This window comes from Pezoporus occidentalis, unplaced genomic scaffold (assembly GCF_034315485.1).
Source record: "Pezoporus occidentalis ecotype Australia unplaced genomic scaffold, CSIRO_AGI_Poc_V1 ctg182, whole genome shotgun sequence".
Classification (NCBI taxonomy): domain Eukaryota; kingdom Metazoa; phylum Chordata; class Aves; order Psittaciformes; family Psittacidae; genus Pezoporus; species Pezoporus occidentalis.
Window position 1 is genome coordinate 1,730,587 of NW_026913662.1, and position 24,027 is coordinate 1,754,613.

A 24,027-nucleotide genomic window follows, 5' to 3' on the forward strand; every position below is an offset into this window, starting at 1 on the left:
CAAGCTGTTGCGAAGCTCCCGTCCGGAGAGCTGCAGCCCGCAGCGGGCTCCCCTCGGGGGGTAACCCCCAAAGGCTTGGCGGGAGCTGCCGCGGCGAGGTCCGGGGAAGGGGTACGAGCACCAGCGTCAGCGCACTTCCACGGGTGGGTGCGTGCATCTCTCTGTATTTGAGCGTGTCCGTGCTGGAGCTGCCTCTATCTGCCTGCCTCTGTCCTTCGGTGTGTGGCTGCGTGTACCTCTCCTCTGCCTCTGTGTAACGTGTGTTACTCGCACACCTCCCTCTCCTCCACATTCTCTCCCCCCCTCTCGTGTGTGTGTGTGTGTGTGTGTGTGTGTGTGTGTGTGTGTGTGTGTGTGTGTGTGTGTGTGCACGGCAGCGAGGGCAGAGGCGGTAGCGCCGTGCAGCAGCGCGCCGGGGACGAAGCCGGGACCGCGGCCGGAGGAGGAGCTGCGCCGCGCAGGGAGCCCCACCGAGCCGCCGGGCGAGCGCGGCCACAGCGAGGCGCAACAGGAGGGGTGGCGGCGGGCGATGGCGGCCAGCGGCGAGACCGCCCGCTGAAAGCGAAGCTGGGCGAGTCGGTGGCGCAGAGCGGGGCAGAGCGGGAGGGATGCGGGCGGAGGAGCCGCTGGCGCTGGCGGCCCCGCGGGCGGGCGGCGGCGAGGCGGAGGCGCCGGGCGAGGAGCGGAGCGGCGGGAGCTGCTGCAGCAGCGAGCGGCTGGTGATCAATATCTCGGGGCTGCGCTTCGAAACGCAGCTGCGGACCCTCTCCATCTTCCCCGACACGCTGCTGGGCGACCCCAGCCGCCGGGTGCGCTACTTCGACCCGCTCCGCAACGAGTACTTTTTCGACCGCAACCGGCCCAGCTTCGACGCCATCCTCTACTACTACCAGTCCGGAGGGCGGCTCCGCCGGCCGGTCCATGTGCCCCTCGACATCTTCCTGGAGGAGATCCGCTTCTACCAACTGGGCCAGGAGGCCATTGAGACTTTCCGGGAGGACGAGGGCTTCATTCAAGAGGAGGAGAAGCCCTTGCCACAGCATCACTTCCAGCGCCAGGTCTGGCTGCTCTTTGAGTACCCCGAGAGCTCAGGGCCAGCCCGGGCCATCGCCATTGTCTCCGTGCTGGTCATCCTCATCTCTATCGTTATCTTCTGCTTGGAGACCCTGCCTGAGTTTCGGCAGGAGCCCAAGGGCCCCCAGCCCGGCTTTGGGGAAGCGGCGCCGCCCGGCGACGAGGCGCTGCTGCCACCGCCGGCGGCGCCAAGCGGGACTCCGCCGCCCCTGCGCACTGCCGCAGGCGCCGGACCCTTCTTCACCGACCCCTTCTTCCTCATCGAGACCTTGTGCATCATCTGGTTCTCCTTTGAGCTCCTCGTCCGCTTCTTCGCCTGCCCCAGCAAGCCCGAGTTCTCCCGCAATATCATGAACATCATCGACATCGTGGCCATCATCCCCTACTTCATCACCCTGGGCACCGAGCTGGCCCAGCAGCAACAACAGAAGCAGCAGCCTGGGAGCAGCAGCAACAATGGGGGCCAGCAGCAAGCCATGTCCCTGGCCATCCTCAGAGTAATCCGCTTGGTCAGAGTCTTCAGGATCTTCAAGCTCTCCAGGCACTCCAAGGGGCTGCAGATCTTGGGGAAGACCCTCCAGGCCAGCATGAGGGAGCTGGGCCTCCTCATCTTTTTCCTGTTCATCGGGGTGATCCTCTTCTCCAGTGCTGTCTACTTTGCAGAGACTGATGACCCTGACTCCCTGTTCACCAGCATCCCTGATGCTTTTTGGTGGGCCGTGGTGTCCATGACCACCGTGGGCTATGGTGACATGTATCCCATGACAATTGGCGGCAAGATTGTGGGCTCCTTGTGTGCCATCGCAGGTGTGCTCACTATTGCCCTCCCTGTCCCTGTCATCGTGTCCAACTTCAACTACTTCTACCACCGAGAGACTGATCATGAAGAGCAGTGCCAGTACACCCATGTCACCTGTGGCCAACAGCAGTCACCCTTCTCTGAGCCCAAGAAGGGGGACAGTAATCAATCTCTGAGCAAATCTGAATTCCTGGAAGCAGAAGACCTGGAGTCCATGAAATATTCCAACTTCATTCCTCCCAACAACCAGGGTTATAAAGAGAAGAAAATGCTGACAGAAGTGTGATCAGTTTTGTTAGCCTGGGTCCAGACATGGAGCTGCAAGCTGCTGCACAGCCGTCTTCTTACTAGCAGCTGGATCTATTCAGCATTTACATGCCAGACTGTGAACTGTGATACTGTAAACAGAATGATCGTGATAATGGGCTCTTCTGTCCTGATTTGCTGTTTCTCATTACCATGTGCAGCCAGAAATGTTCTTGCTTTATTCTGTGGAGTGCTAACTGTCATCCGCCACTCCCTTGTGAATTTCTTTCTCTGTTTTTGAAGACTGCTTTAATTCACCATTTGCGGTGAAACTTTGCCTGTCTACTCCGCTAGCAGAGAAGCCCTTAACACTACTTCAGCTGAAGGATTTAGAAGGGAGTAAACAGTTAAAGGGGCTACAAACATCTGCCTCGAGCTGTGCCCATGGTTCCTGTGCCAGTGCAGTGCCCTTGGCTGTGGAATAAGTCACGCCTGCCATGCCATTGCCTTTGAATAATGGAAATGCTGTATCCAGCATCACAGTGAGTTCTGCAGCTGTAAGAGAAAGTCAGCAAGTAGATGCCTGCCTTCTTTGCAACACTTGGCATGCTGAAGATCCTCTTGGTTTGTGTTTCAAAAAAGATGCATAGAACTAAAAGCTCTTTGCTACTTGTGACCATGTATGATTTATCAAAAACAGGCTTATAGAAATCAACAGGCTTGGTGAAGATTCTCTGTGTTTTTCAGCTTATTTCAGCCATATTTTTGTCAGTGCCCTGATGTTACTTGGCTTTTATTGTACCAACTTAATCTTCATAGTGGTAAGTGCCTTCTGAAGCAAGGCACATTTGAGTAAGTTCATTTGTTATCTCCACACAATATTGTTTAATGAAATGTGCTTTGTGCTTCAGATACTCAGTTCTGTAGTCAGGCATGTGAGAGCAATTGACTTCACTGTGGATTTATTGAAGCATTTGTATAGGTTAGGGAAGTTTGCCTGTTGGTATTTTGTTGACATGGCTAAAATCCTGGACCACAGACAGCTGCACCTCTGCTGTCTAAAGCCTGCACTGATTTAGAGGGTCACAAGCGTAAAATGCCCCAGGGTAAAGTGTGTCAGCATTTGAGACTGAAATTGGCACAGATACAAACTTCCCTAAGCCATCTGCACAAACCCAACAGCATACCCCAGACCTTTCAAATGAGGGGAGAAACAGCTAGCCTAGGAGACATGCTTTTGCTGCATTACTCATCTAGCCAGTTCTTGGTATTTCATGGACAGAAGGCACAGGAATGTCTTTTGCATGAACTAGGTTTTATGAGAGCCATCTATGCTAGCAATGCAAAATGCGTAACTTGCCCTGCAGTGCTGGGTTTGCCAAGGGACCAAGGGGTTGCATCTTAAAATGCACATTTTGCTTCCCAGATCATTTTAGGTTTTTTTAATCAGCTCTGCCTTACCCCAAACCTTAGAGTGTTTCAAAAGCTGCCAGTGGGTGAGAAGGAGAAATGGATGTTTTCAGATTCTATTGGCAAATTTGCCTGCAAGGGAAAGTCTTTGTTGTTTTAAATCTAAGTGTATACTCTGCATTCACATGTGTGCATGTGTATGAAAGCAAAGGCAGCCATTAATGCCTTGCATCATACTGTGTGATATGCGTATTAGAATGTACTACATATTGCATGTGACTCATGTAATACATAAACCAGACATACTATCAAGATGGAAAATATATAGAATACACTTTATATTATGCTTTTCAACCATAAGACTAAGAATGCTAAAGGACTATACTGTAATATAGTCAGAATAGGCTATAGAACTGGTTGTGAGATTCAGTCTGTTTTCATCTTTGTTATCCTGCTTGGTTTTTGTTGTCTTGAGATCTGGCCCCATGCCTAGAGTGCTTTTATTGTGTCTTCTCTTCATCTGGGCTCTGATCATACGGTAGAAGTTGTTTGTGTAAATCTTAACTGCTGTATTTCTCCAGAGTCCCGTTGTCTTCTCAGAGGTTTTTAGTGTTCAGGGATCTCCCCTGGGGTCAATGCACAACCTTTATATTAAAATATCTGTTCTCTCTCTCTGAAATCAGTAGCAAAATGTCACTTGTCTCAGTTACTGCAGGTCAGTCTGGGAGACATATATGATGTGATGAGGAGTTTGCCTGAATGTGTAGGTGCCTAATTCCTCTTTGTTTCATTGGGACTGAGGCAAATGCCTGAAGGTCTGGGCTTTGGGAGCCATTCTGCATCCCTTGAAGCATGTAACCAGCTGGTGGTTAAGTAATCCTGGTGAGTAAGTGGGACTGAGAAAGGATCAGCACGGTGGTGTATGTCTATTGATTTTATGTAAAAAGTTGTCTTGGTCGCTGAGTTTACTTAGTAAAAGGCTGTTGTTCTTAGCTGTATTTCAGGATCACTATAAAGAAATCTTTTCTGTGAGTGCATGGGAATGACTTCATTTCACGTTTTGTGTTGCTCAAGCAGATGTTCTAGAAACTAGCAAAAGAACCTGCTATTTAAGAGGGATGTTTCAAGGCTCCTGCTGTCTCCTAGCAGAATGCCCATGTTTGGGGTTATTTTATGCCTGTGTCAGCTGATAAAAGTTTCCCCAAAGTAAGATATAAAAAACTCAGGTTAAGCACAAGATCAGGAGGAGCCTACGTCAGAAAATTCCTGTGCTCATTTCTTCCCTTGGGCCTGACCCTGTTGCCCCTGCCAGGCAGGAGCCCTCCCTGCTCATAACAGGTTGTTCTTTCAGCCAGCATGACAGATGCCTGGGCACAGAGGCTCTGGCAAAAGGAAAGATTAGAGATAACATTACTGGTAGCATAATCCCAGCATGTCTAAGAAAAATGCTCTTGGAAAGAAATTTCTTGCTCTCAGGTGAAATTCAGCAGTGAGTTTGTAGCTGAAGTGTTGTAGTTTCTGAAAATGTCCATACAAATGCATGCATGTGTACAGATGCACACCCAAAGCACTGATGCAAAGGAGCTCTGTTGCAACCAGGCAGCTTTGTGTACTTTTTTGCCATTCACATTTTTCAGTTCTGAAAAGAAAGTGTAAATGAAAATGTGAAAACAGGAATGGTGTTTGCTCCCTGGGTTTTCTGTGTTAGAGCCAAGAGAAATACAAAAAGCCAACAGAAGCTTGGAAACTAACCCTGAGACTTCCATTTAGCCATGCAAATCCTTCTCTGAGCACCTTCTGAAAATCAAGGCAGTGAAATCCCAGAGTCGTCAATAACACTCTGTGCTATAGAAGTTCTGGAATTCAACATTTTCATTAAGGAGCCTTCGGATTTTGTTTTCAAGTGATTGATGGGACTTAGTGGCACCTCTGCCACTGGCTTCACAGAGGACTCATGTCGTCAAATCACAGTGTCACTTTCAAAAATCTTACCTCAAGTTCTCAGTCCTTAGCACTCACTCCTGGATGTCCAGAATCCAAATCTGTCTAGCTGTTTCCTTCTGAAGGCAGAGCACATCCTCATGAAGCAAAGTAGGCACCTCCAGGGACTTGTTTCCATAACAACCTCCCAGACTGTTTCTCTTTACCCTGTGACTGTGGCTACAAGCAAAAGCACTCATTGCGTATTTTCAGTTTTTAGATATTAGCACTTTGTCTTTACAGCTGTTTCTTTGCTTACTGAAAATGATCCCACCACCTTATATCATGTACAACTGTCCTGTCCAACTTCAGACAGGCAGTTTTCAGCATGTGAAAGCAAAGAGTGCAAACCAGGAGATGAGAGGGGATTATATTTGTATATTCTTGCACACAGAGAGGTGGGGAGCGTGTGAAGGACAGTCTGAGCACTTGCAGTCAAGGAGCTGAGGGGCACCTGGCCTGTGAATGTAGAGTCAACTGGGTGCCTGGTGGCAAGGAATGCAAGCTAAAGCATCAGTTTAAAAAACCCAGATACTTCCTTTTCAACAATCTTGTTAGGAAGTAGTTTTGCTGTGGAAGAGGCTGTTGCTTGTTCCTGAACCCTAGGCTGTTCTGCAACAATCAGTTCCCCCGATGATTTTCCCATGGGGTGTTTTACACCAAAGCAAGACGGGGCAGAAGGCATCTCATTTTAGGTGGGAAAGGAAGGAAAGGGAAGAATTTTACTGAGAACACTGTTTTTTTTTTGTCTGTAACTCATTGACCACATCAAAGACAGTAAGTGTGAAAGGCATTAAGAGCTGTTATGTGATATTTCAAAGCCTGTATTATTGGTGTATCTCTGCACTTACCTCCAAGATGAAATTCCTGTTTTGCTCTTGCTTGGAAAAAGTCGTAGTTCAGGACTGCTGGTTTGGCCCTGTTCCTTCTGATCCAGCTTTCATGAGTAAAAAGTCACTGCTACAGCAGCTATGGGAGTGAAGGTGATCGGACTTGGTGTTCTGTCCTAGCCCCCCTCGTTCAGTGTACAGAGGTCCTATGGAGATGAAGAAGAATGAGTACAAAGGAAATTCAGGGCAGCAAAAGACAGGGTAAGGACTGAAGTGTCTTCCATAGTGTGATTGAAAGAACAGCACCCATCCTAAAAGCAAAGGAACAAACAGCTCCAGCATCTGCTGCTTTCGCAGAAGTAGGTAAGGTTTCTTTTTCTTCTGTGAAATTAATGACTGAGAATTTCTTGGGATTAATGAGGCAGGATTTCCTAATTAAGATTTGCAGCCTAAAGAGAGAATGTGGTTCTAGGTGAAAAAAGGGAAGATAATAATGAAATACATCAGTGTAGTATGAGCCAGATTCTCACCATCTGCTGATTCAAGTTGGCAAAACTCCATTTAGTACAACTACCTTGGTTTATACTGGGCTTCAACTTCAATCTTTTACATCAAGTCAAAACATATGTACTATTTCTTAAAATGCTTATTTTTATTTGTTCTTTTCTTGAGGTCCTGTCTATATCAGGGAAGAGATCTGCAGATTACAGCAGGAGTTAACCACAGCTTTCCCAAAAGCTCTCATGTGACTTGAGTCCAAGTAAGTCTACCAAACTTAGCAAAGTTAAGCTTCTCATTATGGTTATATTGACAAAAATAAGAGCAGCAGGATTTTATTTATTTATTTTCTCAGTGGTGGAGATGTGCATACAAATTTATAGAGAAGTTTTAAGACTAAACAAGATTCTGCCCTCCGCTGCAGCCCTGTAAGCACAAGATAACTCTATTCACATTGCTGTAACCCAGAGCCCAGTCTGAGCTCTTCATCTTTACTTTTCGGTGCTCACACTCTAGACAAATCCTATTCTGAAGACAATTGTATCCATGTTATCAGCAGGCTCACAGTCAAATCCCTGATTTGCAGCCATCTGCTTTGCACATGAAGTTAAGGAGAAGAGCAGGTGCTTGCAGGATGAAAAGACTTAATCCTCTGATAAAATGAACCTGTGAATGTTGAGTGTCTTTAGCTGCCACCAGAGATGATGATGAAATTGCATACCAATTACAAGATGGAGTTCTTCTTCTGCAGGGTCATGTCCTAAATAAGGCAAGACCTTAGTCAGGGAAATAAACCCAGAAGAGTGTTTTGGGGGAAAAGCAGACAGGAACTGCAGTAACAGTCATTTTTTCAGTGCTGCTTATGCTGTTAGTACGCATTAATTCTATATGCCTTTCCTAAGTGGCTGGATTTTACTTGCTCAAGGGAAGTCTGGGGCTTGTTGGCTGGCGCAAAGCTTGAATATCATAGCATAGTTTTACACTTTGGGAAACCCATAACTGTGATCTGTGTGGGGTTTATGCTTATGCTTTACGTTTAAAGCATAAACATTCATTCATAAACACTACAGGAAATATCCATGTGTTCTGTAGTGCAAGCTAAGAGGGGCTGGAGCAATAGATTGAACTTCCCCTGTGTAAAACTTTTTCTTAGTGAAAGAAAGGAAATGTTTTATAGGAGAAAAAGTGCTCATCAGCTTCCTGGTCACCCTAAATACTGAAGCCATGTTGCCTATTCATTAGAGACAAGACTCGTGGAAAACTTCTGTTGTTTTACAAAATATAATTGAAAGTTCAGTAAGTCCTTCTTTAGCTTCACTTCCACTAAATGAATATAAAAACACTTAGTTGTGTGTAAAGTTTTGGAAGACCTTTAGTCAAAAAATGTTTTAAATCACAAATTTCTCAATTTAGTTACCAAGTGTAGTCACTAAATAACCAAATTTAAATGGTATTGTAGCCACTGCTTGTTTAAAGAAAACAGCAGTCCCAATTCTGCTCTCTGCCCAAGGCTAGATAAACATATCCTTAAGAATATGAAGGTGTGATTCCTGATTTAGGTAACTGAGAGAGAAGAATGAGTGCCAAAAAGAAGGGCTGTAAATGCAGGTGTGTAGAGTAGATCTCTTTAGGTGTTGTAGATAAACATTGGTGCATTCACCTAAAAGGCTGTATGAATTTTACACCAACAGAAGATTTCACTTTTAGAGTACATATTGGTTTATTCTCTTATATTCTCTGGAGAGAAATTAAATGGTATTTTACAAGAAAACGGGAACATTACTGTCTCCTCTTGCTGTTTGTTGATGCATCTGTTGTTTTCAATTAGCTTGATGGCATCCATTTTCAGAAAGCAGATGCTGCCCTCTTTTACACTGGTGCAATTCTGGAATAACTGCACTGACGTCAGTGAAGTGACTCCAAATTTATCCCTGGTGAAAGCAGAACTGGACCACAGTCTTTTTGTTTGCTTATCCACTCTGGCGTTTTCAGGAAGGTGCACCATTACTGTACCATAAGGGGAAGGTGAGTGTCTGTCTGCTGTGCCATGGTCAGCTATTTTGTGTCCTTGACATTGCACTTGCATGCCTGACTGGAGCAGAATTCAGGTCTGCCATGGGGTGTACACGGTCACCAGATTGTCCATGTTGAATGGAGCAGTTGCTGCCCCTAGATTCCTGACCTGTTTCCTATTCCAGTTTCCATCAACTGCCTCATGCTTGGATATGTTTTCCGAGGAGTGAGAGGTTTTTAAGCTTAATAAATGTAATTGCAAGTCTTAAGTAATATAATAATAGAAGGGGAGCAGAGGTAGGTAGAAGACAAACTCTAACCCTCCTGCAGTTTTTTGCTACTATGGCTATGTAAAAATTGTTGCAGTCCTGGCAGATTTGCTACAAATCTGTTGGTTTCAGAGTCTCCATTTTCAGGGAACACTAACTTTAAACAAACTTGGCTACTTCCTTCCTGCTCTATCTTTGCTGATCTTAATCATACCTTCCCTGGAACTGGACAATGAACTTCATATAAAGGCCACTAGCATGCTGTATGGTGAAAAACACCACTTCAGACAGGGAAGATGAGGGTGAACGGAAGGAATACAGTAAGTAAAGAACAGAGTAAATACACTGTGTGAGACAGGAGGGAGCTACTTAAAGGAGTTCCTCAAGGGTTAGTTCTGGGATTGTTTAAAGCATTATCTGTAGAGCTGAGACTATGAAATTTAGTAATGAAGCAACTTCAGTGTCATCGTCAAGATTGTATATTAGGGCACAGAACTAGATTCCTGAATCTAGTAATTGACTTAAAGAAATACATTAAACAGCACAGAAATTAATGTTGTGATAGGGATTTTTGTGGCAAGCTTGTCAGCTGGGGAAGACAGACAACAAAAAAGACTGGGGATGCTTTCAGATCAGCCAGAGTGCCAGTGTCACTTACTGAACCACGAGAGTAATGCAGCCATAAAAGCTGCAGGTGGAAGTCTTTGAAAGTCTCAGAAGGAGCACATTCAGTACCACCTGGGAAATATTCATTCCGTAAGGCCTCATCTGGAATGCTGGGTGCGTTTTTGGTGACCTAAATTTGATCAGGAGGGATGTGCAGAAGAACAGCAAGAATGATCAAGCAAATGGAAACTGCTCTGCAAGAGGCAGCTGGAAGAGCCTGATTTTCTAGGCCAGCAAAAGATTGACAAGACCTGTAGTTACAAAAATACTGGGGGCAGAGTTGCCAAAAAGAGGTAGGATCTATGTAAGCTAAAAGGCAATGGTGGATTTGACCAGTAGAGCACAAATTGGCTATGATTAAATTTATCCTGGAAAGAAGAGGATGATTTCTAATATAACAGGCAAAGAAGGAGAAATGAAAGCTCATTCCAGGTTGGATAGTAGAAATGAAGACAAAAGACAGGTTCAGTTGTTTTTTTTTTCCAGATGGACTTTGTTAAATTTATTAAAGGGATAATATGGAAGTAGTTACATGCAATGGAAACAGTCTAAGTTCAGTGACTTTGTCTACTGGAATCACTCTCCTACACCTGGGATGTATTTAAGATGCTGAATAAATGAGAAATTTTAAGATCTTCCCTCATTCCTTGTTACCTCCAGCTCATTTGCCATACTGCACCCATTTACCCATTTAGCTGTGTACCACCAGATCCTCGTGATGTTATTATTTAATACTGGGGGGGGGGGGGGGGCGGTAGGAGGGGGAACTGGGGAAGAACTGTAAGTCTTGAGAGATGTTTTTTCTCTCTGAGACTGGGGGAAGCAAAAGAAATCCTAGGAGTGGGTAGGTTGGGGCTGAGGGTACCAAATCACGGTAGGAACTAGTCTGGAGGCAGAGAGTAAAATTCACGCCATTTAAAAAAAAACACCAGTCTCTGTTCACTGCTCTTCCTCTCAACCTGGAACCTCTGCTGATCTTGTCTGATCTTTTCTCCCTATCCAGACCTCTCTGTGATGACCTTCCTTCTTCCTGGGGTCTCTGGTAAGTCCTTGTTACCATGAGCTCCCTGGAATCATTGGAACAGTGCATTGCACCTAATTCTGAGAAAAGCCTTAAGCCAGCTCTGCTACAGCTCAGCCAGGTTATCTGATTTGGATGCAGAAATCAACAGAGATGTATGATCTTCAACAACTTTTGTTGAATGGAAGGTCAGAGCAGTTGGTAACAATGGCCACTCTGGTCTCAAGAGGGTAGCAGAATAATTTCCTAATCTAGGCACTGTTGTGGCAGAGACAGAATAAAGCTTCACTTTTCCTTGCTTACCTCTTTCATTTCATTTCATGCTGTGGAAAAGTCACAAAATACCCTGTTAAGCTCAGCAGATAGAATAGACATTTACCTAGATGTGAGCTTTACCCATCCATCCAATTCCATGTCAGAAAAGCACCAAGAAAAGCCTGTCCTTATACTTTGTTCTTGAGCCTTCTAGCTTGTTGCTGCTCTTTGTTCACTTTTATGAGGAAACCATTCTCTTGTGGTTTGTATCTATATTTTGGCTTGCTTATTCTACTCTTTAAGAGAAGAAATAGCTCTGCTTTTTCTTCTTTGAGTAAAAAAAAAAAGAAAAAGAGAAGCACAGGAGATTTTACAAATAACCATGCAGATTATGAAAGCATATGAATATGGACACCATTTGAGCTTTATCAATTACATTAGCAGGATAGTGCACACAAATCCAGTTGTCTGTAAATTGTCTTAAGGGCTTGTCCCCAGTGCTTGGCATAATTTCTTGAGTTATGGCAGTGGGCCAAATCAGAAAGGAATCAGAAAAATACAGAATGAGGCAATGAGTTTCATTTGAACCATGAACCTAGTGTCGCATCTGTTTCTGAGATCAGTTCACTTTGAAATTCATGAAAGAAACCACCATCAGCATATGTTTATGTGCTTCTTAATTTATTGTTGTTATATCATGTGCAATGCTGTTATGTATACAGTGTTGGCTGAGGCTTATAACACATTAATGGTGAAGATCCTACTGCAGCAATCACCACACAAACACAGAGCAAAAAGCTTGTGAGAGGGCTTGTATGATTAAAATGGTGTATACCTCTTTGGAACTTCAAGATCTTTCCAATAGTGAGAGAGCATTTTGATTTTATAATAGGAGCAGAATAAGGTACAGTTAGCTTTTGAGAGTGGTGCAAAAGCAAGCATCTAAATGAGCAGAATCCGTAACTCCTTTAACGCTACAGAACAAATCTTCATATTCTTTGCCCTGGTAACCTTGTCTTTTAGCAAGGAGATGTCGACTTTGACAGGGAGTACAGTTAAAGAGCACAGGAGCAAATCCTACAAGTAAATTTATGTTGATTTATGAGGATGTGTAAGAAGTATGGGAGATGCATTTATTGTGAATCTTCAAGCCACTCTGATTTATTTATGCATAAATATTATTTACATATATTCTCTTTTCATGGCTTTGCACTGCAAAGTAAACAGCTCAAGAACACTCTATCCAGTGTGTGAAGCATTAACATGCTCTTAACTTGTGACCAACTTCTGACCCTATTTGCCCTCTCCATGCTTCAGTTTTAAATCTTCCTCAGTCAGGACCTTCGTTCTCATAATGGGTTGTCCTGGGTTCAGCAGTAGCAGTCATGTTTCTCCTTCGTGGTAGCTGGTGCAGTGCTGTGTTTTGACTTCCAGCCTGGGAACGGTGCTGGTTATGCCGATGTTTTCGGTTGTTGCTAAGTGATGTTTACCCTGACCAAGGACTTTGTGAGGCTCATGCTCTGCCAGGGAGGAGGGGAAGCTGTGAGGAAGCAGAGACGGGGCGCTTGATCCGGGCTAGCCAGGGAGGTATTCCATACCACAGCACGTCATGCCCGGGGTGGGGGGTAACTGGGAGTCACCCAGAAGGACACGGGCTTCCGGGTGGGACTCGTTTCTTGGCCGGTGGTATCGTATTCTCTTCCCTTGTTATTTTCTCTTATCACTGTTGTTGTTGGTGGTAGCGGTGGTGATTTGTGTTGTACATTGGTTGCTGGACTGTTCTTGTCTCAACCCGTAGGAGTTGCACTCTTTCGATCCTCCTCCCCGTTCCTCCGGGAGTGGGGAAGGGGAGAGCCCCCGGGGGGGGCCCTCAATTGCTTTCACTCACTGGGAGTGAGTGAACAAGCTGTCTGGCTAGAGTTTAAACCACGACATGGGTTTATATTTTTAAGGGTAGGCCTGTCATTAAACAGTCAGGAGCTCTGTGTACAAACTCCTTTGTCAGTGATGGAGGAACAGCCCTGCTTTGTGTTTGAATCCCACTTTGGAACTAGATGATCTTAAGGTCCTTTCCGACCCTAACTATTCTATGATTCTATGATTCGTCATCAGTGCGTAAAACAGAAGGGTACAGAATATCTGTTTTTCTACTGGTCCTGTTTGGTGTCGGCCAAACTTAGAACATCTACTTTATCGCTGTAATTTTATTTTTTTTTAGATAAATGCCACAGATATATTGTATATTTCTCAAGCTCTCAACTGTGCTTATATTTTAATGTGTCCAAATAGTACTGTCAAGTACGTTCCTTTTAGTACTGTAGACTATAGTCTTTCATGCTTACGAAATAATACCCACAAAGCAATTGATCTTTGTAGTCTGTCCTTGCAGATGGCACAAGGACATTCAGAAAGATTTTTGGGAGTATTCACAACTGCTTATCCATTAGTCTGTTATTAGATGATCTATTACAGTTTTCTGTTGGTGGATTACAAACATTTCTGTAGGACACATTTCCATCAAAAGATGCCTCTTCCTCAAAATAGCAATATTTGTGAGAGGAGTTCCATTTCAGCTCATTTTTTTTTTTTTTTAGAAAATGCATGTTTGGAAAATTTTGTAATGTGCGTGATCATTTTCTTAATGTTCTGAATGTTTGGGTTTTTTTTTGCTTTTTAAAATTATCTTTTTAAAGGAAATATATATAAATAAGGTAAAATATGAAATTTTTCCAAGCAATGCAATGGTAGCCATTGATTGTTCCTGATTACAAGCAGTGTGGATCTGGTATCAGCTCCGATACTTTCTTGAATCAGTGAGGTGATATTCAGATGCTCCTAAAAAGATGAAAGGACAGACCAAATGGTATGGGTACCTCAGCATGTATTAGTAGTGACAGAAGGGATGTTCTAGTGCTTTGGCTATTGCTGAGGCAAGCCACTTGTTCTTTTCTGCAACTAAAAAACCTGTGCAGGTAAAAAAATTGTTTAATGAGTCCAGACTGCTTTAACAATGCAGTCTGACTTGCTGGAATGTTATGAACTGTGATCTGCCCCTGTTTCTGAGCTCCTCCTGCTTCCACTCAGCAGGTAACCTTTTGGGATCTTTCTACTCCTAGAATATGTAATACAGAAAATAAAGAGAAAAAAAAGAAAAAAATGATTACGGATAATTTCCTGGGTGTACTGGGAAGAATGGAAGTAGAAGATGCTATCTGCAATGTGCTGTAGCTCACCCCCTTACTTACCTTTTTCTGTTGGCTCTTTAAAAACCAACTGTGGGGATTTGTGAACTGCCATTAGCTATGTGGATTTCAGAAAAGATGACTAGTGAGCTCTTCTTTGCATAGTAACCGTTAATCACCATTTCAATAGAAGATGTCTGAATACATATTGATCAAGCCAGCTGCAGCTGTGATATAACTGTGATGGGTTTTGGAGACTGTTGCAGCTTTCCTCTCCATTTTTCATCTCCCAATCACGTAACCTACTCAGCAGAAAAAACACCCGCTGGTACTTCTTGCCCTGGCATTTCTGCTTATTACTGATTTGCAACAATCAAAAGGTTGTGTAAGGTTTTTCATTAATTAAAAGACCACTTAATAAGGAAGGTCTTGTAATTAAATATTGGACTTGGAGTCAAGGGGGCGGTCCCCAGTACTGTCACATGGGCTTTGGATGTCCTACATATCTCAGTGCCTCAGCGGTAAAATCATAGAATTACAGAGTGGTTTGGGTTGGAAAGGACCTTAAGATCATCTAGTTCCAACCCCCCTGCCATGGGCAGGGATGGACATGGACACGCTAGACCATGTCACTCAAGGCTCTGTCCAACCTGGCCTTGAACACTGCCAGGGATGGAGGATTTACCACTTCTTTGGGCAACCTGTTCCAGTGCCTCACCACCCTTACAGTAAAGAACTTCTTCCTTATACCTAATGGGACAGTATTATGTCATTTAGATGATCCTTTTCCCTAAACCATTTAGACAGGAAGATCTTTTTTTGAATATGCCTATCTCTTAACTAATACCTATATAATGTCAGGCACAGATGGGGACTCCTGCTCCCTGAGGCAGTGTGGTATTACTGTCATAACAGTAGTAACTGACATATGGATGGGGAGGATCAAACCAACTCAGAAAAACATTTGGCCCTGTACATGATACTAATGATATATCCAAATGCTAGGAAATCCTGCTGTTACCTAGCTCTGTATTGGCTTTGGGCCAGTGCTTTAGCCATGCTGATTTGATTTCTGTTTTTTTCAGGCCCAGACCCAAAATATTCAGTGCAACCCCCTTATTTGTGACTCTCTGATCCCTTACAGGCTGCCTTATAATTAAAGGCATGCAAAATATTTCTGTCTGACAAAGCCCAGAGCTTAGCTTACTGCAAGGTAAATTGAAAGCCCGTTGAATGTGCCATGGAGATAAGAAGCTGACATCAACTTCTCTAGTCCAAACAAAGTAAATTTATGCAGGTTTTTCTTTTTTCACCCCTTGAATTGCTATCAGGGAAGATAAAAAAATGCTGAAGATGGGAGGAGTTCACCATCTCTCTCATATATTTGTATTAGCTCTCCAAGCACGAAGGTGATTTGGATGCCAGCAGCTCACTGGTACTGAGCAGTCTAATCTGCACTTTGAATCTGGCAAGATCACTTTTTTTTTATGGATTTTCACTGATATTGCTAGGAACTAATCCTCTTAAAAGCTTTGCTAGTTGTTGTTCCTATATGGCTTTTCAGAGGAATGCAAGGATACATAGAATAGCAATCATGGCTCTTCGTGGTTTATATTTAGTCATATATTGGTGATTCAGAAACAAGCATATGTGAAAAGGCCCAGATGAATCCTCTTTCAAATTCCTTCTTGTCCTCTAGTGTATTTAGGTGCCTGAGTCACATTTTTGGAGAGGGCCTGTTGTCATGTCTTTGTGCCCACCATGGTGCATGAAGAGTTTTCTTGATGGCCGAAATATTTGAACACCTCGCTGATGCAGAGACTCAGTTTCAGCCAAGTGGAGCCAAATTATCAGCTGGTATTCATGCATCAGCACAGTTTTCTTCAGATGCCAAGTAGGCAGGGTGGTAGAGGGTGTTTTAGAAGTCTATTTTTTGAGCTGGTCAGATTTCCATATGGTTAAGAAATGAGACCTGTTACGAAAATTCAGTGTTTTGAAGCATAACAGAAGTTCCCATTTGAGTGCTTTTGAGTTTCAGCTGTTGGATCTGCCACAGCACCACACCAGTCTGGAGACAGACTGGTACTCACAGGCACATTCCGGCTCTGGATCTGACATTTCATTTTTCCCGATGCCTCAATTTCCACAACTGTAGAAGCCAAAGAAAGTCTTTTTCTCCTCAGCATGCAGTTGGGTGTTTATCAGTGATAAGGATCTATAGGAACAATCAGTGTGTTGTTGGTAAACTCATTTTTCTCCAGATAATGCAAATCACCCTTTTTCCTACAGGAAATCACAAGCAGATGATGTGAGGCGGGGCTGGTTTTCAGCTGGGGCACCTGATTACTGTGGGACCTTCAGTCAGCTTCTCTATAAGCCTCTTTCTGGTTTCACATGCTTGTAACTTCCATAAAGGGTATCATTATTTTCACAGCTGGAAATAGGATAAATGAGATGTTGACCCTCTTTACTTATTCAATGACATTGTCTCTGATAGTATTTCCCTGTGCCCATACACTTCTCTCCACCAATAATTGTAAATCTGACTAGTAGGTCTTCAGGTGATTATAATGGGAATATACATACTTAACTAACAAGTCAGACACTCATAAGATACTATAAATATCTCCCAGAAGTTTGATAGAGGATAGCATTTTAAAAATGCCTGTTAAAGCTTAAACACACCATGGCTGTTGGGAATTTTTTCTAGTGATTGTGAAACAGAGTTGGACCAATAGCAAGCACGTTTGAAAATCCTACCTCTTGCTCTAAACTGGATTAGTACTTGACAGTGAAAGAGTGACAGGAACAAAGGATCCTTTGAACCCAAATGACCCACTTCTTAGGGACTAGTGAGCTGTAAATTTAACTTTCTGCATGTATTTACATTGCTGGTTTTGATCACACTCCTTGTGTCCAGGTGATGGTTGCTCTGGTGATCCCTTGGGTATATGACCTGCACCACACCACCTCCATTCACACTTCCACGCATAGAGTCCACCAGAACAATACCTCCCCTCACAGTGCTTTCCTTTAACTCCATGACTTCATCAAAGCCTGGCAACTTTCCTATAGATTAATATGGTTGCTTTCAGTTTATTAATGTTTTATGCCAGCCTGATGTCTCAGCTGCGAAGGCAAAATCAAGTATTGGTGCATATGTAGGGCCAGAGTTAAACTTTGGGGAGGAACAGAGAGAGAGAGAAAGGAGATCTGAAACAGAGGGGCCATGGGGACCCTTGAGAGGAGGGAAGAGGTAAAGAGCAGAGGTGTCTATTACCATGGCCACAGCCACAGCAGCAGTTTCCTTATCCCAACCCCCTTTCCACACTTAGCAGCAGCAGCTGCAATCCTGCTTCCCAGGGCTCTGGTATAAGCAGAGCAGAGGGCAGGACCATGGCTGTTTTGCTGTCCCTGTCAGCCTGTTGTCCTTGGCAACTTTTCTCTTTGCCTCTGCTGTAGACCCAGCTCTAGTATTTTGTTGTGATTTTGTATGCTGCCTCCCTGGGTATATCCATACTGCAAAAGAAGCATTTAAACCAGCAGTGAAGATGAAACAGATAAAGCTTTAACAAGGGCAAGCAGATGAAGTTAAAGCTGATGCAGAAGTTTAGGCTCAACTTGAGTAAAACTCAAGTTACTTCATCAGCTCAGATACTTTAGGCTGAAATAAATGACTTTGGTGACCCCTTTCAAAATTCGTAATAAAGACAAGCGTATCTTGTTGAATTTTAATTTAGAGTAAGTGACTCTGCAGTTCTCCCAGAATATTTTTCTTGACGGGATGCTTTGTGAGTCTAAGGAAAAATCTAAACCCTGTGTCACAGGATCTTCAAACACTGACGAGAAGGCTTTGAAATCTGATCCACAGTCCAAATTTTAATGTCTGTGGTTTTTCTCCATCTTTGACCTATAAATGGGAGAGGATTGTGAAACTCTGTGGATGCTGTATCAGTTGAGCTGCAGCATATGTGCCAAGTGTGTCCATGCATGTGTGTGTAAAGGCTTGAGCACCCTCCGGTCCATGATAGCTAGCTCTAGGCCATGCAAATTCCAAGCTTTTACAGTGATCTTAAGTAGAATTATGTGATAATTAGCAAGATTGTTAACTGATTTTGTTTTGTACAGTACTTTGAATATAGAATCACAGAATCATAGAATAGTTAGGGTCAGAAGAAACCTTAAGATCATCAAGTTCCAAACCGCCTGCCATGAGCAGGGACACCTCACACTAGAGCATGTCACTCAAGGCTCTGTCCAACTTGGCCTTGAACACCGCTAGGGATGGAGCATTCACCACTTTCATGGGCAACCCATTCCAGTGCTTCACCACCCTTACAGTAAAGAACTTCCTCCTTATATCTAACCTGAACTTCCCCTGTTTACATTTGAACCCGTTACCCCTTGTCCTGTCACTACAGTCCCTAATGAAGAGTCCCTCCCCAGCATCCCTATAGGCCCCCTTCAGATACTGGAAGGCTGCTATGAGGTCTCCACGCAGCATTCTCTTCTCCAGGCTGAACGGCCCCAACTTCCTCAGCCTGTCTTCATACGGGAGGTGCTCCAGTCCCCTGATCATCCTCATGGCCCTTCTCTGGACTTGTTCCAGCAGTTCCATGTCCTTCTTATGTTGAGGACACCAGAACTGCACACAATACTCCAAGTGAGGTCTCACAAGAGCCGAGTAGAGGGGCAGGATCACCTCCTTCGACCTGCTGGTCACACTCCTTTTGATGCAGCCCAGGATACACTGTTATTAATTAGTTTCAGGCTTATCAAATACAGTTTATCGGCAGCAAAAAAGAAGCAGTTGTTCTGGAGGTTGCTGTGTAGCTACCAGGGTAAACCTTTTCAGGGGTTAGCTTACTGTTGTTTATTGAAGCAAAATGCCCACAGAAAGCAGATGGTGATCTTTCTGAGCAAAGACACACAAGATCAGCCGGTGTGCCGGCATGGGAGAATCTGTGGAATTATGCTGAATTCTGGAAAGCCTGAAAATTCAGAGGAAAAAACCTGTGGTGTGAAAAAGCCTGCCTTATACTGACTGCTGCTGTCAGGAAAAGCCACCAAAAGCCTGTAGCGAGTTTGCGGGGTGGCACAGTGCCATCCTGTGGGCCATGTAGGCATTTGACAAGATAACACTCGGATGTACGACCTGCGCTGCAATAGGGTGTTGGCGGCTTATGGCAGACTTGAGTTATTAAGGAAATATATTTTACAATATCTAAACATTTGCTGGATTATTAATGTAAACTATGGTTAAAAGGAGATCCTAGATATCAAATATAGAATATGTAGACTCTTTTCTTCTATTTTATTTTTTTTTTTTCAGGGGAACACCTTTACAGACTTTGGGGAAGATCCACATCAAATACATCAGTATTAAACTAAAAGTAGAATCAGACCAACAAACCCCACTGTGATTTGTCATAGGTTCAATTAATGCAGCTGTTGCAGACATCTGTCTGTGCCTTTGTTTGATGGGGTCTTTGACTTATCAAACTCCAAGCAATCTCTAGTAACCATTGTTGCTCTGAAATTTTTAAAACTATGAGCTAGCTTTTGTATGTGTACCAGCTTGTTCAGTCTTCGTAATCCTTGGATTGGAAACTCCCCTCTTCAGCACAAAAATGTGCAGGGAAAAGCTTACATTAAAGAAACTTCAGTGAGGGAATATTGCTTTGAAGATCAGCACAGATTTAGCCTGCAAATCGGATTTCTCACAGCTTTGGTGAACTCAAAGCAAGCAGGCCGTACATTTTGTTGGCAGAGCTGTCTTATTCTTAGAAAACTTTATGAAAAGTGAATGCATTTTACAAATTTTGTCATACTTTACACATCTCTAGGTATCTACAGTCTGCTTAAATATGTAGCTTCTGTGTGACTGTGAATGTGTTTATATAGATGTAAGCATGCATATTTATATATTTTATGTACCACTGGCATTTTCTCCTTTCTGAATCTAGACAGAGCTCTTGACAAACCTTGTTCACTTTGTAGGCTTCTCCAGTCTCTGATGTTTCTCCCGCTTATTTCGTTCTCCTCCTGTGGGGTTTGGCAATGTTGCAACCAACCTTCTGGCTTAGGCCTTTCTCACTGGTACACTCTTTTTATAGCCAGTTCTTGCTCTTTTTTTTTCTCCTGGATACTTGAGTCATTGTCAAGCAGTAGCAGGAATTGCGGGAGCGGAAGGACTAGAAAGAGTATGGTCTTCATACTGCATTAGGCTGCTTTCACACTCTGCAGTGAGTGGGAAATGGAACTGTTTTGGTAGAAAATACTGTGTAAAACTATAAACAGTGTAAACTCCTTGCAGTGCAAGGCTTGAGCTATTCATGACATTTAGGCAGGCACATATTTAACTTCTTTAAGCTCGTGATGAGCCCTCTCAAGCACTCACACAATTAAATTAAGTCTGGACCTCAGAATTTTGTTTAGGACTCAGGAATCCTAAAATGATTAATTTAATATCACATCCTAAGCGTGTATCTATGGTAAGTTGTCCCTGGCTGGACAGCAGGTGCCCACCAAAGCTGCTCCATCACTCCCCTCCTCAGCTGGACAGGGGAGAACAAAAATATAATTAAAGGCTCCTGAGTTGAGATAAGGACAGGGAGAGATCACTCACCAATTACTATCATGGGCAAAACAGACTCAAATTGGAAAATGAGTTTAATTTACTGCCAATCAAATCTGAGTAGGATAATAAGAAACAAAAACATCTCACATGTTCTCACTGCTCTCTCCTAGTTGCAGTTGTGCAATTTTTTGTTTTGTTTTGGGTTTGTGTTTTTTTTTCAAGCCTTCTTAAACACATTATCCCAGAGGTGTTACCAACATCATTGATGGGCTCAGCCTTGCCCAGTGGTGGGTCCATCTTCGAGCTGGCTGGAACTGGCTCTGTCACACATGGGGGAAGCTTCTAGCAGCTTATCACAGAAACCACCTCTGCTACAAAAACCTTGCAAATCAAAGCCTACTTAGGGTAACCGTAGGAACACATAAGTGCCATCCTATGTAAAGAAAAATGCAACAGGTAACTCTTAGGGGCATGTTAGGCTAGGAGAATTGAGGGTTTGCACTGTTGACATAAAGAGGGAAAAGGAAAGTAAGTATTGCTTAAGTTATGAGGAACTCTTGTATGATGTTTCAGATTGCAACAGACTTTTATAGGAAGGTTCAAGTGCCACATTTATTCCAGTCACTTTTGTCTTCCCTTTCCCTCTCTTTTGTCATGGAGGACTGCAGATATTTTTAGTAACTTATGAATAGCCCTTTAGGTTTCATGTGTCACCAGCACAGATGGACCTGGATGCAACTGGAATGGACAGCATCGAAGTGTGACAATGAAGAAGTGTCTAAATGAAGAAAAGTCCTGCAGACCCAACATAGTTTCCATTCGCTGTCTCAATAAATTATTTTAGATCTGATTAAAAAAAAATTATTAAAAAAAAAAAAGCCACTCTTGCTCTGATGGGCTTTCCTGATCCTCGCATGGGGGAAAAGACTTCTCAGCCAAATTGTTAATGTAGATCTGCCTTAAAAGGATTTAAAATTAGACACAAAGAAAATGGCTTCAGGAATTAATAAAGTGTCTGTTACAGTAAAGATCAGACCTTGGGTCTCTATTCTTGGAGCAGTACAGCACTGTAATGCATCTTAACAAACTTTGTAACCTTCTAATATGCATATTTCATCTCCTGCAAGAAGAGATGTGTATAATTCCTGTCAGCCAGAAGGAAAAATCCCCCATAAATCAAATTCCACTAGGTGTCAAGATAAGGAAAAAATTGTGTCACTTTCCATTGTAGACAGCGGTAGTTATATTGATAAGATATATCAAATTTGGTCTCTTCAGTCATTAAGAAATTAACACTTAGGTTGATGTTTCTTAACTGTGATCCGTGCAAAATAATACATTTGTCTTGGGCATTTTTTTAACATGTAACACTTTTTTTTTTCCCTTGCTAGGCTGGATTCTGGATGCTGCAAGGCTGTCAGGATGCTGCAAAACACATTGTTGCATCTTCTTACTGCAGAGTTGGAGAAGTTTCTCTGTGTGCAGGGAATACAACATTTATGGACAGGAAAGTGGTTTCCTTGATTTATGGTTTTCTTGTTGCTGGCCTTTGTTAAAGGGGTTAACACTCTTAGTTCCAGGAAACTGAAACTAGATGTGAATGGGGATGGAGGGAGGAGGCAGGGAGAATCCCATATAAGATTCAAATTTGTCTGATTTCTGGGAAAACTAAATAAAGCTGGATTCAATTGCCAGTGGCTAAATAACAGCAATTTATGAGCTGTTCATCAAAAGCCTCAGTCAAGCACTGAGTGCTGTGGGAAGCTGGAAATTGACACTGGGCACCTCCAAAAGACTCCATTGTTGAAACTTACTTTAAATGTTTTTTCAAGTGCAGCATTTAGTCCTGGCGAATGCATAAGGTCAGCCCTTATAAGAGCAAATAGCTTTCACTAGAGGATCTAACAAGTGGCCAAAGTCTGCCCATTTGTCTGCCTGTCTTTTGGCCTTGGATTACTGTGCTATTTAAAACTGTGTTTTCATAACTCAAATAAATGGTAGATGTTTCACATAGCTCTACAAGTAGTAATCATCATGTTTGTGCCTAATATCTGATATCTAAGGGATGGGCCCAAACCAGAGGTATTTCTCATTTACCTAGGAAGTGTCTTGCTTTAGCGTATGTACAGTCAGTTCTTGTGGTGAACATGTGAGTCCATTGCTCCTCCAAAGGAGGCAGTGATTTAGTTTCAGTGGCTGTAGAGTTTCACTGAAGTAGCACTGTTTGTAGTCTTTCATGTGATTTAGGAGGCACAATAGCCAGACAGTTCTAAAAACGCGATATAATTGTTTGCAGATTTCTAAGAAAATGCTCCGAAGTCTTCTCCTGTTGCACCATTGTGATAAAGAACTGTTGCTTTTCAAGCTCCACAAGTCCATGCCGTGTAGTGCTGAAAGTGATAGAAAACCCTTCACAGAAAAGTGAAGGGCAGAGTGGGATACTGTGGCCTGGGATACCCTCCCTTTAGCAGCAGGAAAGGTCAGTTATGCAGCCAAATGCCTATAACCAAAGATGGATCCACCCTGTGTGTGTTGCCAGCTCTGCATAGGAGAGTGGGAGGATTGCTAGGAAGAATGGATTCTGGGAAGGGAGAGGCTGAGAGGAAGTGTGGAGTGGAAGATACCCTGAGCATGACAACTGGGATTTTCGGAAGGTACTCTGAGGAATGCTGGACATCCAACTTCCCTAGGACTCTTTATCAATACACATAAATGACTTTTAGCATGTTTGCCAGTCCTCACTGTCAGTGTGTGAGGGAGAAAGGATGGAAGGCAGCTCAACCTAATTTGGCAGCTTTTGGCACCTGGAACAGTTTAGGCTGTAATATCTCCTCGTGGCTGCTGGCTGAGGGTCTGATCCTCTGATGAGCTGTGACTTCCTGACTACCAGTGACTCAAAACAGGCTTAAAGAAACCCTGAGGTGCCAGATTCAAACTCCTCAGTAGTCCTGAGTGTGGATGTGAGCACACAGCTCTTTGGAGGCAACATTCACTCCACACTGATACTGTTTGGGACTCTTCAGAGTCAACCTAAGTGTAGGCTGCGTTTAATAAAGTATGGATATACTGCAGAAGTCTGTGGATACCCTTCAGATACACGGCAAGCAGGTCAGAGACTTTAGTCTGGACTGTGTGCCAGCACAGACAGCAGGGATGTTAGTTACAGGATAGCTTTACTTTTGCTGTGAAACCTTGCTCCGATGC

General features: G+C 43.5%; 1 protein-coding gene and 1 long non-coding RNA gene across 8 annotated transcripts; both read left to right on the top strand.

Annotated features, from left to right (window-relative positions):
• Positions 1-23,438, top strand: LOC134162076 (uncharacterized). Of its 7 annotated transcripts, none has more exons than XR_009964185.1 (4): positions 1-147; positions 6,520-6,702; positions 7,012-7,099; positions 22,215-23,438. It is a non-coding gene; the product is annotated as an uncharacterized LOC134162076 (long non-coding RNA). The 7 variants fall into 7 exon arrangements; XR_009964184.1 differs by having other exon boundaries at positions 1-143; XR_009964186.1 differs by having other exon boundaries at positions 90-111.
• LOC134162075 (potassium voltage-gated channel subfamily A member 6-like) lies at positions 356-3,957 on the top strand. Its single transcript, XM_062615539.1, has one exon. The coding sequence runs from the start codon at positions 609-611 to the stop codon at positions 2,157-2,159; it is 1,551 nt and encodes a 516-aa protein (XP_062471523.1). The 5' UTR covers positions 356-608; the 3' UTR covers positions 2,160-3,957.
• Positions 23,439-24,027: the final 589 nt, after the last annotated feature.